General features: G+C 38.4%; 1 protein-coding gene across 5 annotated transcripts in view; it reads right to left on the bottom strand.

Annotated features, from left to right (window-relative positions):
* Positions 1-23,043, bottom strand: part of ABLIM2 (actin binding LIM protein family member 2) — a 150,131-nt gene that overhangs the window by 21,636 nt on the left and 105,452 nt on the right. For 2 of the 5 annotated variants that reach the window (XM_068403068.1, XM_068403067.1), the window contains exons 10-16: positions 22,826-22,972; positions 17,280-17,400; positions 15,421-15,519; positions 9,779-9,880; positions 8,461-8,514; positions 3,669-3,721; positions 2,914-3,061 (exon numbers count right to left, since the gene is read on the bottom strand). In XM_068403068.1, the coding sequence (XP_068259169.1) occupies positions 2,914-3,061; positions 3,669-3,721; positions 8,461-8,514; positions 9,779-9,880; positions 15,421-15,519; positions 17,280-17,400; positions 22,826-22,972 (724 nt within the window). The remainder of the gene's footprint in view (positions 1-2,913; positions 3,062-3,668; positions 3,722-8,460; positions 8,515-9,778; positions 9,881-15,420; positions 15,520-17,279; positions 17,401-22,825; positions 22,973-23,043) is intronic. The other 3 variants (XM_068403069.1, XM_068403070.1, XM_068403071.1) reach the window with 3 other exon arrangements.

The following is a 23,043-nucleotide window of genomic DNA, read 5'->3' as shown; positions in this document are numbered from 1 at the left end:
TGAATACTGAATTAGATGGATCACTTACCTATTCCAGTTTAGAAACTGGAAACTTATCATTGCTTGTTATCTGAATGGTAATGACACCAGAGGGCAAAGAGCATATAGCACCCTTGAGACAGAGCGAACGGTTATGCAAGAAAAAAAGCTGGAGAGGGACTTTTTACAAGGGCATGTAGTGATAGGATGAGGGGGAATGGTTTTAAACTGAAAGAGGGTAGATTTAGATTAGATATTCAGAAGAAATTCTTTACTGTGAGGGTGGTGAGACACTGGCACAGGTTGCCCAGAGAAGTTGTGGCTGCCCCCTCCCTGGCAGTGTTTAAGGCCAGATTGGATGAGGCTTTGAGCAACCTGGTCTAGAGGAAAGGTGTCCCTGCCCGTGGCAGGGGGGTTGGAACTAGATGATCTTTAAGGTCCTTTCCAATCAAAACCATTCTATGATTCTAAAATTGTCATCTCTAGTCCTGTCTGGAGAAAGATGCTGGTGTTGAACATCAGTGCAGAGCTCAATTTCATGGCCTCTTGGCTACAGAGAAGATGGGTGGGATGGTTTTGTTCTATTGCCTATTGCCAGATAGTATTACTCAGTTACCAGGGAAAAATGCACTAAGGTAAAGACCACAGTTTGAAAATGAACACAGTTCACTTTAGCACGTAGCAGCCGAAGAGCTGCCTCCCAGGCTGCCAGGACTGAGCCACATCCGCGGGCACAAGCGACATCGCATGGCCGCCTGGAAAAAACCTGAGGTAAGCAAAGCCGAAACAGCCCAAAACAAGCTAGTAAGACCCACTGACTCCAGTGGGAACTGTATTTCACTTAGCTTCTGTTTCCCATGAACTTAGTTGCAAAGTTAAACACGTTTTATTTTGCGGCTTCTTTTTTTTTAATATAAAGAAAAAATACAACATCAAAAGCCAACAACCACATACTACTAATTATTACATTTAGCAGTCATACCATTACAGTAAATTTTCTGGAGTAACTGGCCAAGATAAAGCAATCTTTCTCTCTAATTAGGCACTATCTGAACAACAACCACTCTCTGCATGGATATGGCTCCTGCTTTTTCCAGTATGACATTCACTCTAACCTGGATATTCTGAGGTTGCCTCTCAGCACATCAGGGACACATGAACAGCAAGGGTCACACACCTTGCTAGATGTCTGCTTTCCTAAATATGTGACACTTAAAATCATGAATTATGGTAAATGATTAACTATTAAATATCTACACGTATAGAAAAAAGACACATCTACACAGGTGGATGTTAGGAGATACAAACTCCACTCCAGATGCCTGCTAATTACACAAGCCTCATACTGATGTATGAGTTATAGATCTGGCTGCTCTCAACCATGAGTGCAAGAGGCAGACAAGCTACTCTTCCATGGCTGATAGGGCACATGACAGAGTACAAATACAGTAAATAGCAAAACTGAGTAGAGAAGGAGTTACTTAGGATGTCCATGGGTAACAAAACAGTCATGCGGCTGAATAAAATCAGAAAGAAAGGGAGAAACATTGTGAATGTCAAGAAAAGAAAACTTCCTCAAAGTCATTTCTGTGTAGCCGCTAATTGGGTAACAGGGCCAATTTTCATGAGGGACGGAGAAACACTGACAAAAAGTAATGCAAAATGAACTATGCAACCTATATTGCATTGGCACAGAGGTTACATTGACCCTGACAGAGGTGTGAACCATCTTTTGCATTTCTAGTTTTAATAGCTCCACATACCCAAGATAATAAAAAAAAAATAAAAGAAATGCTGGTATAGAAGAATGACAGATACAGCAATATTTTCATGAAAAAAAATGACACCATATGTTGTTCCTGTATAACACAGTTCTTGGTGTGACACATACTTCTCCCTACATAGAATTTGCACACAAGGACTATTCTCTCAATATGTCTGTAGAAAAGCATCAGATCAACTCCATAAAGCTTCCAAACATACCTGACGTGTGCATTACAATAAAAGGTTTAGGTGTTCATTTCTGGGCAATGACTTACAGATATTAGGTGTGTGAGGTGGCCAGACTTAGTTTCCCCTGCACAGGGAATCCTACAACACACCTCGTGTACATGTATGTGATGTCTGGTGAGGGATAAGGAATCAAATCCTTTCAGGTTAGATCAGTGAGATGGAAGATCCAAAATAACTTTTCTTCTTTATCTTGTTACAGCCTTGCGACAGACTTTGTAGCATCTGTTTTTCCTCTTCCTTGCATAGCTAAGCCATAATTTCCTTAATATAAGTTGATGGAGCCAGCTATCACTTTACCAAAATGCCCGCAAGACTGACATCCTACCCCTGCTGCCAGACATGCCTCGCGTTGGATGCATTCTTTTGGAAAACTGCTTCCCCAACTTGTTTACCCCAGATGACCGGCTACTGCTGTATGGTGTAAAGTGGAGGAGGCAGGGAGAGGAATGGCCCAGTTATCTGTTAAAATTTATTTAACCTATTTTTTTTTGTCATTTATGTAATCTAAATGTAAAATTCAGACTCAATTCTGATGATCGTTTCCTTCACTTCCTGACTTACTGAAATGCAGAGTAAGAAATATGTAGAACATGCTTTTGGTACTGACAGTAAACATGGACATATGGTCTTCAGACCAGTATTTAGCAACAAAATTATCCCATTATTCCACCTGGTTACTCAATGGCTTATATGTCTGGAAGGTTTCTGTGAACTTACAGGTATAACTGTGAGAAATAATAAAGAATGTCCTTTCTAAATTAATCTATGGAGCAAAGTGTTCTTTATGCTTTATCACAATACAGAAGAAATGGCTCTACTAGTATTCAAAATACATAGTTTCTATCAAGGTGTAATTAGCACCAATCAACCATCTGCCTGATACTACCATCCTGTCTATTGGAAATAGGTAGCAGTACTCACGGGAGTAGCCGGCAGTCGTGCCCTCCTGTGCTCTCAGGAAGTTTTCTCTGTCGGTTCCAGCAGTAAGAGACAGAGACCGGGTGTCCGAATCCGGGGAATTAGTTCTGGTGTCCACATCCCCTTTCAGAATAAGCCAACTGGTCTTTAGCTGGAGAGAGTAAAAGCCCATTACAGGATTCAGGATTTAACATCCGAATGCAGTTCTCCTACCTCACCTGTCTGGGAAGTCTTGTGAACTGACTGTGTATTTATGCTCATTGCAACTTGTACCATCCTTTCTCAAATGATAAAAGCTGACTATATCATGGGACTCCCTGTTAGATGCCATAGTTACCAGAAACTTCTTACTTTCAGCTGGTCTGAGGACAGTTTCTCTGTTAATTAAGCTGCTTTCTGCACCCCACTTTAGAAGATGCACTATGTCATTTTCTTATAATTAATCTTCTGTTACTATTTTTCTTGTATGTTAATATGCACCCTAAGTAAAAGTCCACAGGCTTAGCTGTATCACCAATATATATATTGAGACTGAGTGAAAATCCATGAGCTTATTGCCCTTAATCTCAATATCCCTATTTCTTTCTTTACTGTAGAATGTAGATGCTAAACCCTCTGTATCTTCTTGAAAAGGCCTAAAAGTAGTAATGATTTTTTCAGTTATATGAAAGAACACCTTTACGTATGAACATGTTTTTAAAAAGACTTGCTTCAAAAAAATCTATCAACTATTCCCTTTTGTTCTTTCTGATCATTACCTTCTTACTGTCCTGATCCAAGCTTCCATCTTCCCCTTCTGATCTTCTTGCTGCTGGAAGATTAAGTTCATTTTAAAGACTAGAACAGATTACATCTTTTTTATCTTCTGTTTTGATTGTGGTTATGTTCCAAATATTATTAAGAGGGGAAAAAAAAAATATTTAAAAAAAAACAAAACAGAGCTGGGCAGAAAATGCAATGTGTAGAGCTATGGTTTCATAGAATTACTTAAAATAATTTTGAAATGTTTACAGTAATACTTATCCTTCAGACATACACTGAATTTAGATAATCTATTCCTGCTGGATTTTGAACCTATCTTTTTAGGAAGAAACTGCTTTTGGGGAATGATTGGTGGAAAAAATCCTACATCATAACTTAGGGACAGATTTTTATGGTCGCAGAAGCAAGTCACTTCCCCATTCTTCTGTGTTACCACTACCATGAAAGTACATATGGTTACACAGATATTTTGTGGTCTGCACACCTGGGTATCCTACGTTCCCAAAAAAGATAGGCAATGATGGTAAAGAAGATAGGAACAAATCTGGTGTTACCTCTTCATGAAAACTGCAAGAGAGGCGGTGCCAGACTCTAAAATTCACAATTCTGTGACCAACCACTTTCCTGACTATACTGCCCTCTTTAAGAGTATTTTAACAAAAAAATATTGCTCATGTTTTACTGTTGGTTTATTTTCTTGTAATTTTCCATCTTGCTGAGAAGAAAAACTCAAAACTGAAAACCTAAAAGCTATTCATTACATAGTTCCCAACCGTCAAATGTGTTTTTCCTTGTCTTTTATGTCCCAGCATATTGTTCCAGACACTGAGTTACACCTCAGTATCCTACAGAAAAATTTTGTGCCACATTTCACACAATTTCAGATAACTTCTCAAAATTAGAGTCCTACTTGCCTTTGTATCACTCTCTGCTGCATTGGGGAGAGTTTAATGGTACAAAACTGGAGTAATGCAATGATCTACCACAATTTTAAGCCCATGAGAAGTCATTGTAACAAGGGGGTTGTCTGCAATGTCTGAGTGCAAGGGCAAAACAAGAGCCCCATGCAACGCAATGTAGCCAGAAAAAATTTTTTATAATAAAAATAGTACAATAATACAAAAGTCAAGGCTCAGATTAGACTCTCAGAGACAGAGGTGAGGAGGAAATCAAGTTGCACCATTAGAAGTGCTGCAACACTCCCAGCTAGTTGGGAACAACTCTGCCCTCTCCGTTTCTCCAGCCAGTATGTTTGCAGAGGATCTGCCCTGCATCTAAACAACACGGGCAAAAGGCCACCACCATTAGCATTTCAGTGCTATTCTGTTTCATTTTCTGGTGCCATTACACAGCTCACACCCAGACCTTAACTGGTTTTGTTGAGGAGGTGATAATTAAAAAATGACAAGTTGCAGTAAGGAAAAAATCTATGGGTTAGAGGTGAAACTCTGTAACTGTAGAGGTTTTTTTTCTCAATTTAATGTGGCAAAACAAAGCTGGGTCATAAAATAAAAACAGCATTATGAAAAAACTCAAGGTTTTTACAATTAGCTAATAGCATCCTCACAGGGGCATCTTCCCAAGATGGCAAGCTGCTTCTCCGAGAAAGAAATAGAAAGAAATATCCATATATGACAGATGAAGAATAAAGTTCCTACATTGCAAGAAGGACTTAAGCCTGGTTTGCTGATATTTTGGGAGCATACCCTAAATCACCAGTCAATGAGTTGTTCCAGGTTATAGGTATGGATCTTGCTTTCGCTAAATCAGAAATCCATATAGAGAATCTGATGCATTTTGGGAAACTGCTTTTGTTTCAAGATGTTGATGTTTCCAAAGGAAAAAAACAAGTTCAATCCAAAGCATTATTCAGAGATTTCAAATGTTCCAAGGGGTCTTGAGAACATCTGTCTTCAAAATAGTTAAACACTAAGGTTTTATAGAGAGATGCACAGGACCACAACAAAAACCAATGGGGGCCATGAAGGCCTGCCCCTCCCAAGTTCCTGAGGGTGGTTTTACAACACATGGTTGGCACATAAATCCAAGTGGCCTGAATTTCATCAGTACTGAGCATTAGCTTCACTGGTACAAGGGATATTCAGTTCTGCTGTGAACCCCAATGTGAACTGCATGTTTCACATGGATCAGTGCTAACATTGCTGAAGAGCAAACCTCTTCAATTTTTTTTTTTAAACTTTGAACTATGTTAAAATATTTTTGAAACATGAACACACACAAAAGAACAACCACACAGGCTCCCGTGCTCTTTACTTTCCGACCCCAGCTCTCAGCCTGATCTCTCCTATGTCCCATTCTTCCACCACCTTTTCTTCATTCTGAAGTTGGGTGTTTATAATAGAAACACAGAAGCTGTAGCTACAGCAAATCTGTTGGGCACTGCTGTAACTGAAACCTTTTAAAGACAAATGTTTTGGAAGAGCTTCTTGCACTTTTTGTTTTAAAGAACATTTTTGTGCTTGTTTGTTCAAACTTGGTCTCTTCAACAAAGGAATGTTCTCTGGCTCCTTTTCAGCATGTATCAGTTCAGTGTCCCGTTAGCTTGAGGAGCTGAATCATCAGCTGCTCGTGTGTTCATGCTTTAGCTGGGAGTTCTTCCAGAATAAAAGGTAATTTTTTTTTTTAATTTTTTTTTAATTGTAAGGAAAGTTCATTGATTTTTTGCTTTTTCAAAGTAGAGTAACTTATGTTTTGCTCTTCAGTAGAAAAACAACGAGCATGTATTTTCCACACATTTCAGGAAATCTATAATCTATAAAAAAAAGTTTAAAACATATATCCTTGTTAACCTATAGAGATTGCTGACTCAGTAATTTAATCCTCCGCTCACTCCAGTGATTACAAGAAACAACTCCATAGAGCAGTGCAAAATTGACATAATCCAGACTTCGACTGCCTATCTGATGGATGGAAAATTGATATAAAAATGCCTGGCCTGGAACAAAAAAAGCTGCTGCTTAGAATCCTCTTTGCAAACCAAAAATATCTATAAAATTAAATGACACAGCCAGGACACAGGACAAGTCTGATTTTGTTCAAAACCATACCCAGAAAAACCACAGAGGTTCTCTAAATCTGGATGATTTGAACGTGCAGTAACTTTAGCATGAAGCACCAGTTACAGTGAACGTGCACAGGCTGACTCACTCAGTTGGGAGACATCAGCTGATAACTCCTATTACTGTGTCAGATCCAAACTAACTTCATCCAAAAAGAAATAAATGTCATTTTCCATGAAAGACAGTATAAAAATGATAACTACATAAAAGCATCATTTTTAGACTAAATGTTAATTGAGTATTTTAAAATCAGTTAAAGCCTCCTACTGCCACAACAGAAAAATATGTAAAATGTATTTTCCTTGTTCTGACCGTGAAGCCAGTGATGTATCTGCAGTTCCCTAACCTTTGACTCATGGAAAGTTATCAGCTATCAGCTAAAGCCAAAGTATGGGAGAACAGACACATGGAGCTTTCTCACTCTTACATACAAAGTGGGAAGTCACCTCTGTGTGGACAGTGTTGCAGAAGGTAATAGGATGGGAAGAGTTTCTCCAACATAGACATTGCTCACAGGTGCAGCCTGGACCTTCCCTTGCCATGAAGAGCGGCATAGCTTCATTCTCCCATCTATACCCCGAAAGATACATGCTTTCATCCTCAAAGCGCCTTAGCTACTGCTCACAGTGTGATGAACATCTCTCATGTTTACTTTTTCTCTCATTCATTCCCAAGTAGGGGAGCAATCATGATTAAAATACAATTTTTGGTTTGGGGAAGATTTATATTACGCATTTTATTTTTATTTTTGTCCTTTGCTTCTGAGTACAGGAGTACCCCAGTCATGACTTTTAATCAGAAATGTACTTCTGCACTTTCTAGGCACCCTAATGCAGCAGAATCCATACATATTTGTTTCTAAAGATTAATAATGGAATTCAGTTTAGAAAAATGAATTCTGTACTTCTAAGCCTGTATCATGAACCAAGATCATTGTCAAACATCACTGAGAACACAAAGGCACTGACATCAACATGGAAATTGCATTGATGTTAACTAGTTAACAATTAAATATACAGCAAACATAATAATAGAAGAATGCAGACATTGTATTTCTATTTTTTATATTTACTAGAGTCTTAAGTCAGATACTCAGTGGCATAAAACATCACATATTTCTTTTTGTTATTTAGAAACTCAAACAGCAGTCTTGTTGCTGGGTCTACCAAAGGTTTTCCAATTATATCTTGCCGATGTTATCAGCTACTGAATTTGTTCCTAACTGCCATGGTGTGATTACATTTGTTTCTGATATTTTACAGCTTGAAGAACCTGCAGATGAAAAGCAGATATTTCATATACACCACTTACCAATGAACATCTTTTTTTCCCCAGTAATGTAGAAGTAAGAATTATTTACAAAAACTAGATATCCCAAGGCATGGTCTGAAAACAGGAGAGCAACCTTCCACATTTATATGTTTTGTATCATTCCATACATAAGAAAACTGCTTTGAAGTTAGTATCAACTCTGAATTACCAAGACAAATCAAAATATCATTATCCCAGTTTTAGAGAACTTACGGAATCCTTGGACAGCATGTTATACAAAATGTTATTTAATTTTCACGTTACTTTTTTTTTCCTTTTCTATTTGAGATTATAGGGAATGAAATGCAAAAGCTACAGCAAACTAATTTGGAAGTCAATATGCATTTCTTTACAAAGGCATGTAGAGAAGACCACAACAGAGAAAAGCAGACTGTACCATGCTGTTTGTAGATAGGAGGTTTCCTATAGATGTTATCTTTTGCGCCAGTGTCTGAGGAAGAGGAAAGAGAAAGGAAAGAATAGAAGAGTAAGCAAGCAGTTCAGACCATGCTGCTCTTGTCTCCTCTCAACATTGCTAAAATGCAAACACTTGAACAAAGACTACGCATTCATGCAGTGGTTTGTCATTCACTGGTGATCACAAGAGAACGAAGCCTTACCCATAACTTTATATGTTTAAAACATTGGCTATACCTACCTGTGCAGCATAATACCCCGTAAGTATAGGGGTATTAAGTGCTTTAAGACACCTTGAATGGCATCCATTTGCTGAAATGTAGGTGGTTATATCTGTACTACCAATGTAGACTTCACAGACAACAAAGAGAAACTGGTTACACTTTTCACTACTTAAAATAAAATTCATTACAGGTACAACAGACTACTATAATACACTTGAAAAGGGACTTTGTCCATTAATTATGAAGAAAGTGTACATGTTCAGATATAGATGTTTATCCTGGAAATGCCTAATATTCTTATAGGAAATCCTATAGTTTATCTATATTTTGAATTGTATAGCTAACCTGGCCTTCCAGGAATTTTTTGAAAGCCCCCAGAGCCACAGTCCAGAGTTCCCATATCATGTTGTACAGACATCAGATTTATGTAGTACTACAGACCTGAGCAGATACAATTCCTAATTATGGTGTGTTTACAGAAATGTTAACCCAGAAGCTAAGCATAAATAAACAAACTATTCCACTGAGCAGGTAGATGTGCTTAGCAGTCAAAAAGCTAAACAGCATGGACAAAAATTTAATGCGCTTGTAAACTGAATGTGAACTTGAAAACAGTATAGTACATATGCAAAGACACTGCCACAGTGAGCTTCCTGGAGGTCTAAAGTCTTCCAGCTATTTTTAAAGTCTATGTTAATATGACTCTTTAATTCAGAGGGCAGTTGGATAAGGAAAAAAACAAAACCAAAAACCCCTTCAGCCTTCCCTCCTGCACACAAATGCAACAGACCTATGCAGCCATGACACTATAAATAATTGTATCTTTGTAGGCTTAACATTTGTCACTGTCTGTTGCCTCCAATGCAATTTTTTTACATACATAAGCGCACAGCTCTCTTAACTCCTTTATTTCGGAGACTAGGTTTAACAGTTAACAGATTTTCACTTATTAGATATTTTCTTCTCTTGCAGTTCAAAGTTCACAAATCAATGCAAAAAAAAGGAATTACATTCATGAGAGAATAAACAGGTGCCAGCAATTGAAAATCAAAAGCTAAGCAGTTGAATGCCTACCTGGAATATGGAAATGCCTAGGAGCCTGCTGATAGACAGAAGGTGAAGATTTGCTGTCTGAGTACATGGATAAGCTTGGAGTGCTCCGACCACTTTCACTGCCTCCAAGGGGAAGAGCAAAGAAAGCAGATAAAAAAAAATGGAAAGCAAAGTAGAGTATTTCAAGCATAAAAGCTTGTTCAGAATGACTTGTTAATCCAACAGTTTTATATATATGTTTTTTGTAAAACCCGTCATTTTTCAGCACAGCATCTTGGCTCAGTCTCCAAACATCTCATCAATAATGAATATCTGCTCGATAATATCAGATTAAACTGTCTCACTTGGAAATGAAAGCTTCTCTTTTAACAACACTCTAATGAAGAAAATAAAAGGATAAGAACATCCACAATCTTGCAACGTATTTTGCGTAACCTTGACTGAATAATCTTTCAATCAAGTTTTTGAAAAGTTCAGTGCTATGGCTCATAGCCTGCCCCTGAAACCAGTAATGAAATCATTCAGTAGTGTTTAAATTATCTCAAAGCAGGACTAGACCAAAAAACAGATGTTATGGTTAAGTAAAATATTTCTGCACGTATCAGTGAAAAAAAAAGATGTTGAAATCTGGTTCTTAATTGAAAACTTTTCCCACAGGTAACATGCCACAGCATTTTATATTTATGCAAACAACGTTGGATTATCAAGTCATGGATCTATAATGCCATAGTCACTTCACCAAATTTCAAGATAAACATAGGCTTTATCCGTATCCATTTTTCCACTTGTTTTATCAGATGCTCATTAGGTGCTGTTGATTTCCTCTTAGCTAATTTCCCTGAAGCACACTCTATGGCATTATAGTGCTGCTTGGCAAACAAAAAAGTAAAGCTCTACTTTTTTGGGACTTGTAAAATCCAATTAATTTACAGCACTGTTAAGCAACTGGAAGCCAAACATGACATTTATTCTAACATAAAATGGTTTTTAATTTGCTGTTATTGTTTTAGTGTGGATGGAGCACAAATTTAATAGCTAGTAACTATGAAATTAAAGTAACTTTTTTGGGGGTAAAGAAAGTGCAGCAGCTCAGAGCACTAGATCTGTAATTGAGTTCTGCCTTCAGGGACAGGAAGTTTTATAACCATAAAACTACTGGATTACCATAACTGTCTAGGCCATGCCCATGGACGTGGTCTTTGCTAGATCCTTGCCTCTGTTGACAAGCAGTGGACACATGGTCACCTGTCTGTCACCAAAGCCAGCCTTGACATGCACCACTGAGGTCAACTGAGTAGTGCCACTGAGTTCAACAGGAGCAGAAGCAGGCCAGACAGGGTCAGAAGAGCGTGTTGTGTATCTCATGATGATAGACTACCTGATCTGTTCTAAACTTTGTTATTTTCACAGTTGGTGAAAAATTAAAACTCACGAACTATTCAGCCATTACCACTGTGTACTCAATAACAGTGATTTCTTGTTGAAAAAAATGTCATCAGAGCAGCTGAGAACGTGAAATTACAATCGCACATGCTGATAACCTATGGTCCTTCCAAAAAGTAAGGGAAGAATTATGGCATTACTAAAAATCTGATGCGTCACCACCAGCTTGCAATCGAGTTGTCCTCAGACAAGGAACCAGACGGTTATTCAGTTTCTTGATTCCCGCTTTGCTCTTGGAAGGAAAGAAGTGTTGACAGGTTTTCACTGCACATTTATTAGTTCCCTCTTTCTTTGCTTGCTGCCCAGATGCTTGGCCATCCCTACTAAATGGAAGAAGCCTCAACGTCACTCTAACTTTGCATGCACAGAGCAGCGGTGGACACTTACTTAAGTAAGGTCCTTTACAACTCCAATAACCTTAAAAATCTTCACCCCAAAGTGATGTTACTATGGGAATTTTTGATTTGAAAATAAAAGGGAAGTTTTCAAGCGATTTTCACAGTGTATTAATTCCTCATTTACTTAAAATTAGCACATTATTAAAACCTCATATTCATAGATGACTTGCATGAATAATTATGTCATTGAGCAATGACCCCAAGGTGCTGGCATTGTACACACATAGAGTCATTCTTCAGGGATAGGGTAGGGTGTCAGCGGGGAATCAGGAGGAAGCATCGATTAAGAGGAATAAACTTGGAAGAAAAGCGGATGCAAGCACAAGTACCAAGGGACAGCAAATCCACGAACTGCTCAATGCAAGGATCACCTGGGTGGAGCAGTTTGCAAAGCCATCACCTCTAACTTGCTCGGAAGGGAAGAATTAAGGATGAAATGAGGGAAAAGATCCTTCTTGCAGCCCACTTGTACAAACTGATGCACATTTAAATTACAACTCTGCCACCGATTTGGACAAACCCAAAAGAGCAGTTGTATTTCACATTTTACACACAAAAATAAGTATTTAATAATAAAGCAAACTGAAGACCCACGTAGAAAGTTTAAGTGTAGGAACTCCAGATAGTCATTTAATCTACCCTATAATAAAAAGCTCTGAAATGACTCTGCCAAGAATGTCTCTTTCAAGGTTTGCCCGATATACATTGAAGAAGAACTTCAAATAATGGCTCAGAGAAAATAAAACTACCAGAGAGACTGATTTTTCAAACTTTTGGTTTTGTCTTCTGCCACAAGCAGCTGCAGGCTGTGATCTGCTCTACTGGTCAGTGCAGAGCAAAAAAACAGAATCATGACCTCTTCCCTGGATTTTGATTAATTTGGAAAGCATCTGGAAAAGTTTACTTTGAACTTGAGTGTCAACCACAAAAACTTCCTTGTGTCTCTTGGCTGCTGACAGGGTAGGGTGCTCTTTTAACCTTGTGTGCGTGGAGCCAACAGCCCAGAGCTCAAACCAGGCTCCCTTTTCAAGGGATTGTCAGGAAAAGTATCATGTTGTTTATACCTCCTTCCTAGTCAGTTTTTATCTTATCTGGGAGGATGGGACATTTGATAACAAGTTACAGTAAGAGCTGTTTAAGTTTGGGATTGAACAACAAACAGATACCACTGGCCTGATGTGGGAGATATCAGGGCCTACTCCCAAAACTGGATCCTTTAATATCTCTGCACATGGTGCATTAAGATAGACAAAGTTTTTTGAAGTTTGATGACTAATTCTTTTCAAGCTTTCAAAGCCAAATAAATGGCCTTTGGAAGCTGTGCTCCTGCACTAGAAAGCAAGATACTTTCCATCACATTTCAAGTAAGCATTTTTTAGTGGGGCTCAGCACAGTGAACCCGTACGCTCACTGACTCCATCACCTCAAGAGGAAGAGTTACACCAAGCGTAGGTACTCGGAATATCACGCCCTATGATTTGCAAGGGCATGAACTCTGAAGCTTTCTTGAAGCGAGGCTGTCACGGGATTTATTTTGAAGACATTTTGAAGACAAAAATCCTTAAAAGAGCACAACCAAATCATTTGTCTGCATGATAAAGAATAGCTCATCCTATCACACTTCATGGGAGCTAGACTACAGTATACTGAAGAAAGAACAGGAATTAAGCAATCATATTTGTCGCTGGAAAAATGATGGACCATGTAATTCTCAGGATGAGCATGACGCAAACTCAGTGAAGACAAAAGGAAGATTCTGCCTGGTTTAATTTCCCTAGAGTACTAATGGTTCTGTCTCCTGGAAGCTTAAAGAAATATTTTTTATGACGATTGTGGAGTGCTGGTTTTACAAAGATTACTTCTAATATTATTAACCAGTGTATTATTTTTGGATTTAATAAAAATTTTTAAATGAGCATGATTTCTCTTTTTTAAAACTAAAGTGGCAACATTAATCTTGGTCTGGATACAAAGCAACTATTTCTACAGTCCTACTCTTCCCACACTAACCACTTCAAAGAGGAAAAAACAGCACATCGATACACTCAAAAGGCTTCTCAAGATAAGAAAAAAAAACCAGTCTGCAACTCAGAGAAAAGAACTCGGAGAACTTCAAGAGGAAGGGGGCTAATCTTCTGACTACTTTTGGACTGAGACGTTAACTCAGTGTAAACCACCAGATAATCTATACAACCTCTGCAGGCTCAGGATTACCTATACAGAAAAATTATAAAGAGGCTCACTTGCCTCACAGGAGCGCTGTGAGGGACTGTAAGCTACTGCTTGCAAAATATTTTAACTCCTTGATAAAAAGTGCTGCAGAATTGCAAAATATTGTAATTTTGATCACACTACCAATAATTGTTTGGGCACAAGGAGCTGCCACTTGAGGATTTCTTCCTCCAAACAGCAGCACAAAGTAATTGCTGCTGGTCTGAGCAACAGCAGATAGTACTGAAGAGAAACTCAATTTAAGGGGAGTGCTGCTAAGCAACTGCAGGTGGGCTTTCGAATAAGAGCTTTTCATACAGTGAAATCGTGCACTGCAGCACACTAAAGAGGTTTTTCTTACTTAGTATATCAGGTTGGACAATATCGTCTAAATTTAAAGGACAGATCAAAAAATTGTTCACACAGTGCCTCAGGGAATACCAGGGTGTGTGCCAGCCTTCCGAGAAATGGCTGGGGGGTAGGTGCTTATGGGTGTGGGAAGGAGTTTTGCAGGTAGACTTTCAAATGGCAACAATCAGCTTAAACTGATCAGCTTTTTCTTCCAAAATTTTCTCCTAAGGGATCACATCTGGGAGACTCAAACCTGATTCTGTCCCTGCTTATACCAGTGAAATTCAGCTGACTTTGGACGGAACTGTTTCTGGATGCATTAGGGCCCAATGAAGATGCATTAGTTATTTTTCCAAAGGTGATGAGTGCCTGCTATTCATTTGAGTTTGCAAGTCTGGTTCCTGCAGAGGGTCACTTCCTTTTCTGCAATGGTTACGAAGGCAAGAAGAACAGTTTTGCTTTATTAAATCAAACAGTACATGACAGTCAAGGAAGAGGCACTGAAAATGTTTGGCATTCAACATTCATGCCTCCTCCCTGCTTGTATTGTTACTAGAGAGGACAGACTCAGGGGAAGACACATGTGGTAGCTGAATGTCTTCTCTTTCTGACATTTAACTAACTAGATAAAAAAAATAGCCTTTGCCTCAAAAGTTCTTGGCATTTCTCATTACTGCCTCACATCTGCAACATGGAGGTCATTAAAAGTTAATATCCACTGCAAAAAAATTTAATGGCAAGGAGAGTAGATTCAGTTACTCTGTTTTATAACATTATTTGCTAATCAGTGCAGGTATATTGATTTAACTAGCTTATCTGACATAATTTTTGGTAATGCTACAAATAGTATGAAGAATTCCTAAATGTAGGTTAGAAGGTTAGATAACTGATCACCCAATGTTGGATCCAATGTATAAGCTTGTTACAATATTTATTTAGCGTCATCAAAATAGGGTAAACACTGTATTTTAGAACAAACAGACTTTTAAATTATTCCCCTCCCTCATTTTCATTAGAAAATCTAATTCCTTCCCTCCATCCCATTGAAAAACACTTAACACTCACTGAAAAAAAAAGCAAAAATAAAACAACCCATACTCACTCAATTCTTATAACTTACACAGTACATCAAGAAAGCACTTGCACAAAAGTAAGACAAATTTTATCCAAGTGGAAGCCATGCTTGCACAGACATAAAAGTGAAACACATCTGAATAAGTCTACAGTATCACAGCACAGTTTTGCATTCCTGGACCTTACCTTTGAAGAAAGGGATGTAATGATGTCTGAATGTAGATGTAGGGCTTGTGTGTTGGGGCAGGGAGATGCAGCTACTGGTACCAAGACTCTGAGTACCAGCTGGGGGCAACAGAGAGTAAGTGAAAATAAACTATTTAGTTCACTTACTGAAAGCCACAAATTACAATGCCATCCTTTTTTTCAGGAACATTTTCCTCCTGATGCTTAGAAAACATCTTTATATTTAAGTCTTTATATTTAAGACTTCATCTTTCTCTGGTTATTGATAAAAACATCACAGTGGCCACACTATGCGGTTGGCCAAGGGACACGGGCTTTCTGCAGACAGAGAGAGTATCATATAAAATTCTGATAAAGTAATGCATCAGAAAATATTCCAGAAAAGGCACCACAAAAAGCATAGCTGCACTCAGGGGAAAATCTGCATATTCAAAAGCTGCAAGAGGGAATGATATATGCTCATAATGGATCTAATGAAATGAAATGGGGAGACCCTTGTCTCTGCTGAGAACTGTGCTATGAGTGGGTCCAGTTCTCACTGTCGTCAGTGCACACTGGTAGGATTTAGTTCACAACACACCAGGGTACTCAAGTGCATGGCTAATTTAAGCATTTGAAGAAACATCCTGAAGTTATTTGAGCTCTGAAAGTTAGACAAGTGATTAAGTACTTTGAAAAACGTTCTCAGAAGTCATCTTTGTTTGCTTTGTTGTAATAATGTCCTGATAACATATTTTGGAGGACTAATGGCAATTATTAAAAGTGGCAATTATGATGCCTATCTTCTAAATTTTTAGTGAAGCTGTAAAACATTAGAATTAATTTGGAATTTCTTCCATCTTTCCTCCTTGCTCTAACAGTGTGCAGCTAAGCTTAAACATGACACAGCTGACAGATCTTCAGGAGAGACTAATCTTTCCTCTCTTTAATAGATCTTTGATATTCAATCTCATTTCCACTTTGTCAAAGACTTTATGTAGTACAAGTATTCAATTCCTGTAAAAATTGTTTGTGTTACCCATAAAATTTTCATTTCCACTGGAAAGAATAAGAACTCCCAATTTTCCAAACTAGTTTATAATTATAATGTATTCCTATTTTAATGAAATTAAAAGACACCAAGAAAATAATACAAATGCTCTGTGCCTTCCACCCAAATGATGGAGTGGAGAAAAATTAGAATGAATTTTGAACAATTTAGTTGATTATTTCTAAGAATAAAAGTCTGTACAATGCCCAAATATAAGCGTGCCTTTGTATGGGGCCCTCATGCAAAGATCAAAAGGGGGTGATCCCTCCTCTCTGTGCAACAAGAGCACCAACACAGCTGCCACCACAGCCCAAAGCTGCAATAAACATTGCTATAAGCTTCTCAACTAAAGCAACTTGGCCTTCAAAATCCACCCATTAGAACCACGACTCAGTCCTCCAGCTCGTGCACTGTGGAGAGGAGACAGGGACCATAACCCTGCAGCACAAGAAGGCATATGAAGTCACTCAGTCACCCTCTTGGCTTTGTGTGCATTCACTGCTATCATGTCGCACCCTGAAAGAGCTGAGAACTGAATGTGTAGCTTCAGGCAGGATGGGACTAGGATTAAGTCCTTTAATCTCTTCTATCTTCTGTTTACAGATAGGTAAAATCAATCTTTCTAGATGCCTGCTTTCGTTTTCTTAGATGCTCATTCCTGAATCACTTGTTTCCTTTCTCCCCATGGGACACTGTTCACAGTAAATAAATCACTAGAGTGAACTGCTACTCCACCTTAAACCCCTGTCCACCGGAGTCTACCCTACTTACAACATAAGACAAAGTAGTGGAAAAATCTACAGAACAAATAGAGCTGCTTTTCCATTACCTGGTCTGCTGTAATGCTGAGGAGAATGGGAGGTTGGAGTGTAGCGACCGTAACCCAGCGAGCCAGCAGAGCTAGGACTTGACGTCCTGTACTGCTTGAAAGATCTGTCATCTTGGTCACCCTGAAAGGAAGAGAGGAAATATATGTGATTAGGGAAGAGAAATCACTTCCGAAACAGGCAGAACACACCATTTTGCACATTTCTGTGCCATGTAGATGGAAGTTGATACTGTCGTAATGCTCCATGCAATCCCAATGAAATGAGGTGGCTTTCAGCCGTAAGCACCTCAACCACAGTGTGACCCATGGAGCTCTGCCAAGTATCAGAGAATAGTCATGTTCCCAGGAAAGTCAGCACATACATGAATTTAAAATGACAATATAATTTGAAAAGAACATAACACTACAGAAGTGTTGTTTCAGGGCAGTATAATTCCCTGAACATACATGGGTGGGTGGAAGATGAGATCAGGTGAGCGTGATGGTACTATGGTCACTTTGTACCCATATGAATGGATGCGTAACGGTTACAGGCAACACAAAAATCAGCATTTCTTGGCTTCATTACATCACAGAAACAACTGTGTCTGCTGCACAAATTGCCCAGTGTACCATATTACAACAGTCATTACTAGTGAGGTAACTGACATAAACACTCATATATACCATTAGCATTAATACACAGCATTGTGCAAAGCCAGTCATACAACTCATTTTCCCACTAAAACCTTGGCTTCAACCACTTAAAACCATGTACGCCCATTCCAAACCCCTCACTCTCTATAGCTAGTTAAATTACAATTGCAATTTGCACGTAGTGCCTTCTTAACAGTAAAAGCATTACTAAGTGAATTAGATGTGGGAATGACTTTTTGTAAACTAGCTATAAAAGCAAATTCAAATTTTTTGTTTAGGACAAGCAAGAATTGACTTGAGTTAACTTCAAATGAGAACAAATCAAGGCAACCTGCAGATGCTCCCTTATGGAAAGTCATACTCCAAAAAATGCTTCTCCTCTCCCATTTCAGTAGCAGTGAGTGAAGATATGCTATATCATAGCAGGTGTTAGTCACTTGTCATGAATCCTGGGACATCTTTAGGCACCTCTGTGACTCCCACCGGATCATTCATCATTTAAACACACAGGAGATCCTACTTAACCCCATCATCATCTCCCAGATTCCTATCAGGACAACTTAATTATATCCATCCATTCATCTTTAGATGAATGCAGTTTTCCATTTGGTGTCTCTGGGATTATCCTTGATCCTATGGAGATGGACAATGTCCTCCCATCATCAGTTTTTCTCCTCTGGCTCAAGTGTGCTCTGTCCCTTCCACTTCACCCCAGACTGCATTTTCAAAAATGGAAAATCAGTTTTGTATAGTGGTAAGTAGCATTATTGCTTTAATATCCATTTCAGAAGAAATTATACCAAAAAGAAGAACAACTGATGCCTTCCCAAGCATGTAGTGTTCTGTAGGCATTCTGCCACCAACGCCTCTATGCCCAGTTTGAGATGTTTCCCTCCTGAAGTAGCTACATTATTTAATACCAATTTTAACCCTTGTAAAGAGAGTTACAAGCAGTATAGCAATGTCTAGAAAGTCTTGCAATAATATTTAAACACCATATAATGTTAGCTAATAGTCTATGACGTGTCCAATTGTACGATACAGTGAAATTTTCCTCTAATAAAGAACTCTGCAACAAAACTCGTGACAAGTTTGCAGATTATGATGCCTGAGCACCTGATCATAGACTCTTTAGAAAAAGACAGCAAGCATGGCAAAGCTGGATAACCTGGAGAATTCACATAGCACGAAACATGGCAGCACCGACCTCCATACCAGTGTCACTTCTGGAATTTAATAGTATGACTGTTTGCTAACTGATAGGTAATTTAAAGGAAATTATTATAATCTTCCAAAACACCAAGATTTCATATTGATTATTTCATACCTTACCTCTTGTGTACTTTGTGTTTCTGCAAGGAAGAGTCAATCAAGTTCATGAAATGCAATATTAAATTAAGTACGTTTTTATTTCTAAACTATCAATTAAATTACATTTCTGTTGGTTAACTTCTCTGTTTAACCAATGCTCACAGTGATAGTTGGTGATTTACAATCTTTAATGAAAATTCACAATTCTCCACTACTACCAAAATTTTGCAATACAGTTCTCTTAACATAAAATTGAGATAATGAAGAAATTAGCCAAGCCTGTGATATGTAATTGAGTTACTATCTGGGAAGCTGTATGAAATGCTTTCACTGCTTCCAAGGTGGTGTATCTTGAAACAATGACTGGCTTTGATCATTAATGCCCATCAAAATACACAGACCTAGAAGTTCAGGTATGTGCAACTGATTTAACAGTATGTGTGCACAAATAGTGTAAGTAGTTTAACTATTTGTGGAATAAAAAAAAATAGAAAGAAAAAAAAGAAAAGAAAGCTATGCCAAGCATTATTTCAAGTCAACTCACACTGGCAGCTTTAAATGTAAACATAAGTCATATTTCCTAATGTATTTTATTTGGTAGAGCTTGAAGAGGTGACCACAATACAACCTTTATTTTGGAAAGCAGAAACATGGATGACAGTGGAGATAGATGCATACAGATGACAATCCAGAAGCAGAGCATGTATTCAACACAAGTAACAGTGTGAAAAACAAAATATAAAACCCCATGCACTGTAGTGGCAGGAGGCAAACCCCACATTTCAGACGCTGCTGGTTATCAATATGACCAGGTTTATGCATCACAAAATGGGTCAGAACAGAACAAATGCATTGGGGATTACCTCAGTACGTGTTGGAGAGAGCAACTGAGGTGACTGCAAACAGCAACACACAACAAATTAGTGATACAAATTCATGCATGATGTGACTTGTGAGAAGAACTACTCTTAAAATATCAATATCCATGTATAATAAATGATACAGTTAGGAAAAACACCTGTCAATTAAGTTAGGGCAATTTTTCTTTTTATTTTTTTTAAATAAGTAAATAATGAATAAAATACAAATAATTTAATATAAAGCTTGTGTTGATTTCTTTACTATAAAATCCTGGAGTCTGGTGAGGCCAGTCCTGTATTGCAGAGAGTGCTGCTAGTAGGGAAAGTCGCATTTAAAGCAACTGCCTGAAACTAGACACAAGCCCTAGTTAAAGCTGCATTGAAGCACCTCCAAAATCTGGACTAGAACTTTGTTGCTCAGAGCTGGATGTTTTAAGGGAAACAAAAATAATTGTACTAATTAATTTTTAATTAAATATCATGTAATTTGACAACTTGCTGTTCACTCATTTTCCTTTCAAAATTAAACGCTAAGTTTGGTTAGTTGAGCAAATCTGCTGGAACTATTGCAGCTGCAGGTAATAGCCAGGATGCTGAAATTTGGAAGACAGGAATTTTTTTTTTCCCCTGGCAATATCAAGGATATAAATATTTGGAACACCATGAACATGTGCATGTTGGATTGCGAGCCATTGCCATTAGTCCTCCTGGTTTTTTTTTCTTTTTTAAGATATCAGTGAGGTCTTGCTGACATGAATACCTACATCAGCACAGACCTACCTGAGACAGCACTAAGCTGGTGGTGCAAAGACTAGGGAAAGACCAGGTGTGGCATGAAACTCAGAGTGCGCTTTAAAAGACACCCATCTGCAAAGGCAGAAAACTGCCTGGTCCGTGCCAAGGCTGGTATCTTAATCATAATTGTTAAATAATACATCTAGCTTAAAGATTGCTTCAATATATCCACATGCCAGCAACTGTGGCTGCAGGAGACACCCACTCCTGGGCCCACGTGAGTTTTTGGAACAAGCAGGCAAACAGATGTTTCCCAGGGAAACCCACTAAAACAAGGTGAAAGCAGCAATACCCTCTTTGCTGTGGGTTTTTTTTCCCTTTGGTTAGTTGTTCTTTTTAGAGCTCAACTGCAACTACCTCCTAACCCACTACTGAAAAGTGCAATGCTGAGGTTCCCAGAGGTCACAGCCACTGGGTCCCAGAAAAGGCCAGAGGGCTGCCACCAAGATGGGCAGCTTCACCGCACCACCGGGCAGTTGTCCCACCTGCAGGATCTCTAGCCTTCAAGTGACGGCAGGGGTTCAGATCACGCCGGGAGTCCAGAAGAAACCTAAGCCCTAGCACAGCCACACAGACACTTGGTCTGGCAAAGGAGAGAAGCAGCAGCAAGTGGTCAAGGATATGCTGAGGGTGGGCAGGGCGAAACTCCCTCCAGCAGCAGCACAGATTTAGGCTGGGTGTAATGGTTTTATAACCATCACCTCAGAGCAGGTGCAGTGAGTAAGTCCTCACAGGAGCTGGGCAGAAAGTTGTTTAGTCTATGTACCTCTGCCAAGCCTAGATGTCACCTCTACCAAGTCTAGACAAGAAGGGCCACAAACATCATCAGCACCCACAGATTTTGATGTACAAAGGAAACGTCTACACTCCGTAAGTTCAGGGCTAGCAAGCAGCTTTCAGTTTTGTGAATTCAGAAACCTAAATACCATTTAAACCTTTTACCAGATACAATCTTAATTCTTTTAGCATGCATTAGAATAGAACTACTGTGGTTCAGCATTGTACAGAGAGGGTTTGGAAGACAGTCTGCAAGATCTAACATACGTGCTGCACTTTATCTGAGAGTAGTACTGAGACTTTAGTAGTAAATTAAGTGTAAAAGATTAAGGACTAGGGGCTATTATAAACAGTACAGCTATTATTTATAGCATTTATTTCTACCCATTCGCTTACATCTATAGAGAACAATGCAGACTCCATTCTAGACCATACATAACTTGATAACACATCTAGTATGATTTGTAAAAACCTATCTAAAATTATAAAAGAAATCAGAAATTCAAACAAAAGGTAGATATGGTTAGGAAAGAAAAGCTAACTTGCATGACAGGAGTTATATACAGATATGCTTCACAAAAACCAGAATTAGTATTAGTAAGATTATATTACATTAGATTTCATTAGCACAAACTGCATAATATTAGCTCTGCATATGAATGGGTTGAAATGCATGCGTGACATGAGGATGAACTTTGGTAAGGGACAGTTGAAAGAAATTTGTACATAGGAAAGTGATACCATTATTGTGTTACCAAAATAATACGGTACACTTTAAAAAAAAGTAAAAAAAAAATCATGAAAGACATTTGGCTTTGCTTCTGATTTTTGCATTATAATTAGCAATGGCTCCTGTCTCCTACCGCATGCATGTAGAACTCCTCTCATAGAAAAACATTTTAATTACATGTCAACTGTTTAAAAAATGATCACAGAAAGCGATTCTTCAATTTCCACAAACTAAAAAATGAAATGAACATCTCATTTGTTTTTTGGAAGGCTAAAATGCCTTTTGAATGAATGGATGACATGACTCAATTAACTGAAGTTATAAAAGTTAGGGTTTGTTTTTTAATTATGCACATGTTTAAGAGTGTTCAGCAACATGTTTAATAATGCACATAAAATCTCAAATTCATAGTAAAAAGAATACCCATGTTTCAGTACCTCCCCGTAACTATGCCTGTCATCTGAAGAGTAACTGATATATGGAGAATAGGAGATCATATCTGGGCGGTCAATGTTATAGATGGCTTTATTTTTAGGAAGAGCAGCCAAATCCCTGTAGTCAAGAATTTCATCTCCAAGCTTTGCCTAAGAAAAGGAGGAAAGAAAGCAGTGAGAATAAGAAAGAACATGATCAGGATGCAATCAGAAAAGGACAG

Source organism: Nyctibius grandis, chromosome 6 (assembly GCF_013368605.1).
Source record: "Nyctibius grandis isolate bNycGra1 chromosome 6, bNycGra1.pri, whole genome shotgun sequence".
NCBI lineage: Eukaryota > Metazoa > Chordata > Aves > Nyctibiiformes > Nyctibiidae > Nyctibius > Nyctibius grandis.
The sequence above is the reverse complement of the archived record's forward strand: the minus strand, read 5'-3'. Positions and strand labels throughout refer to the sequence as shown.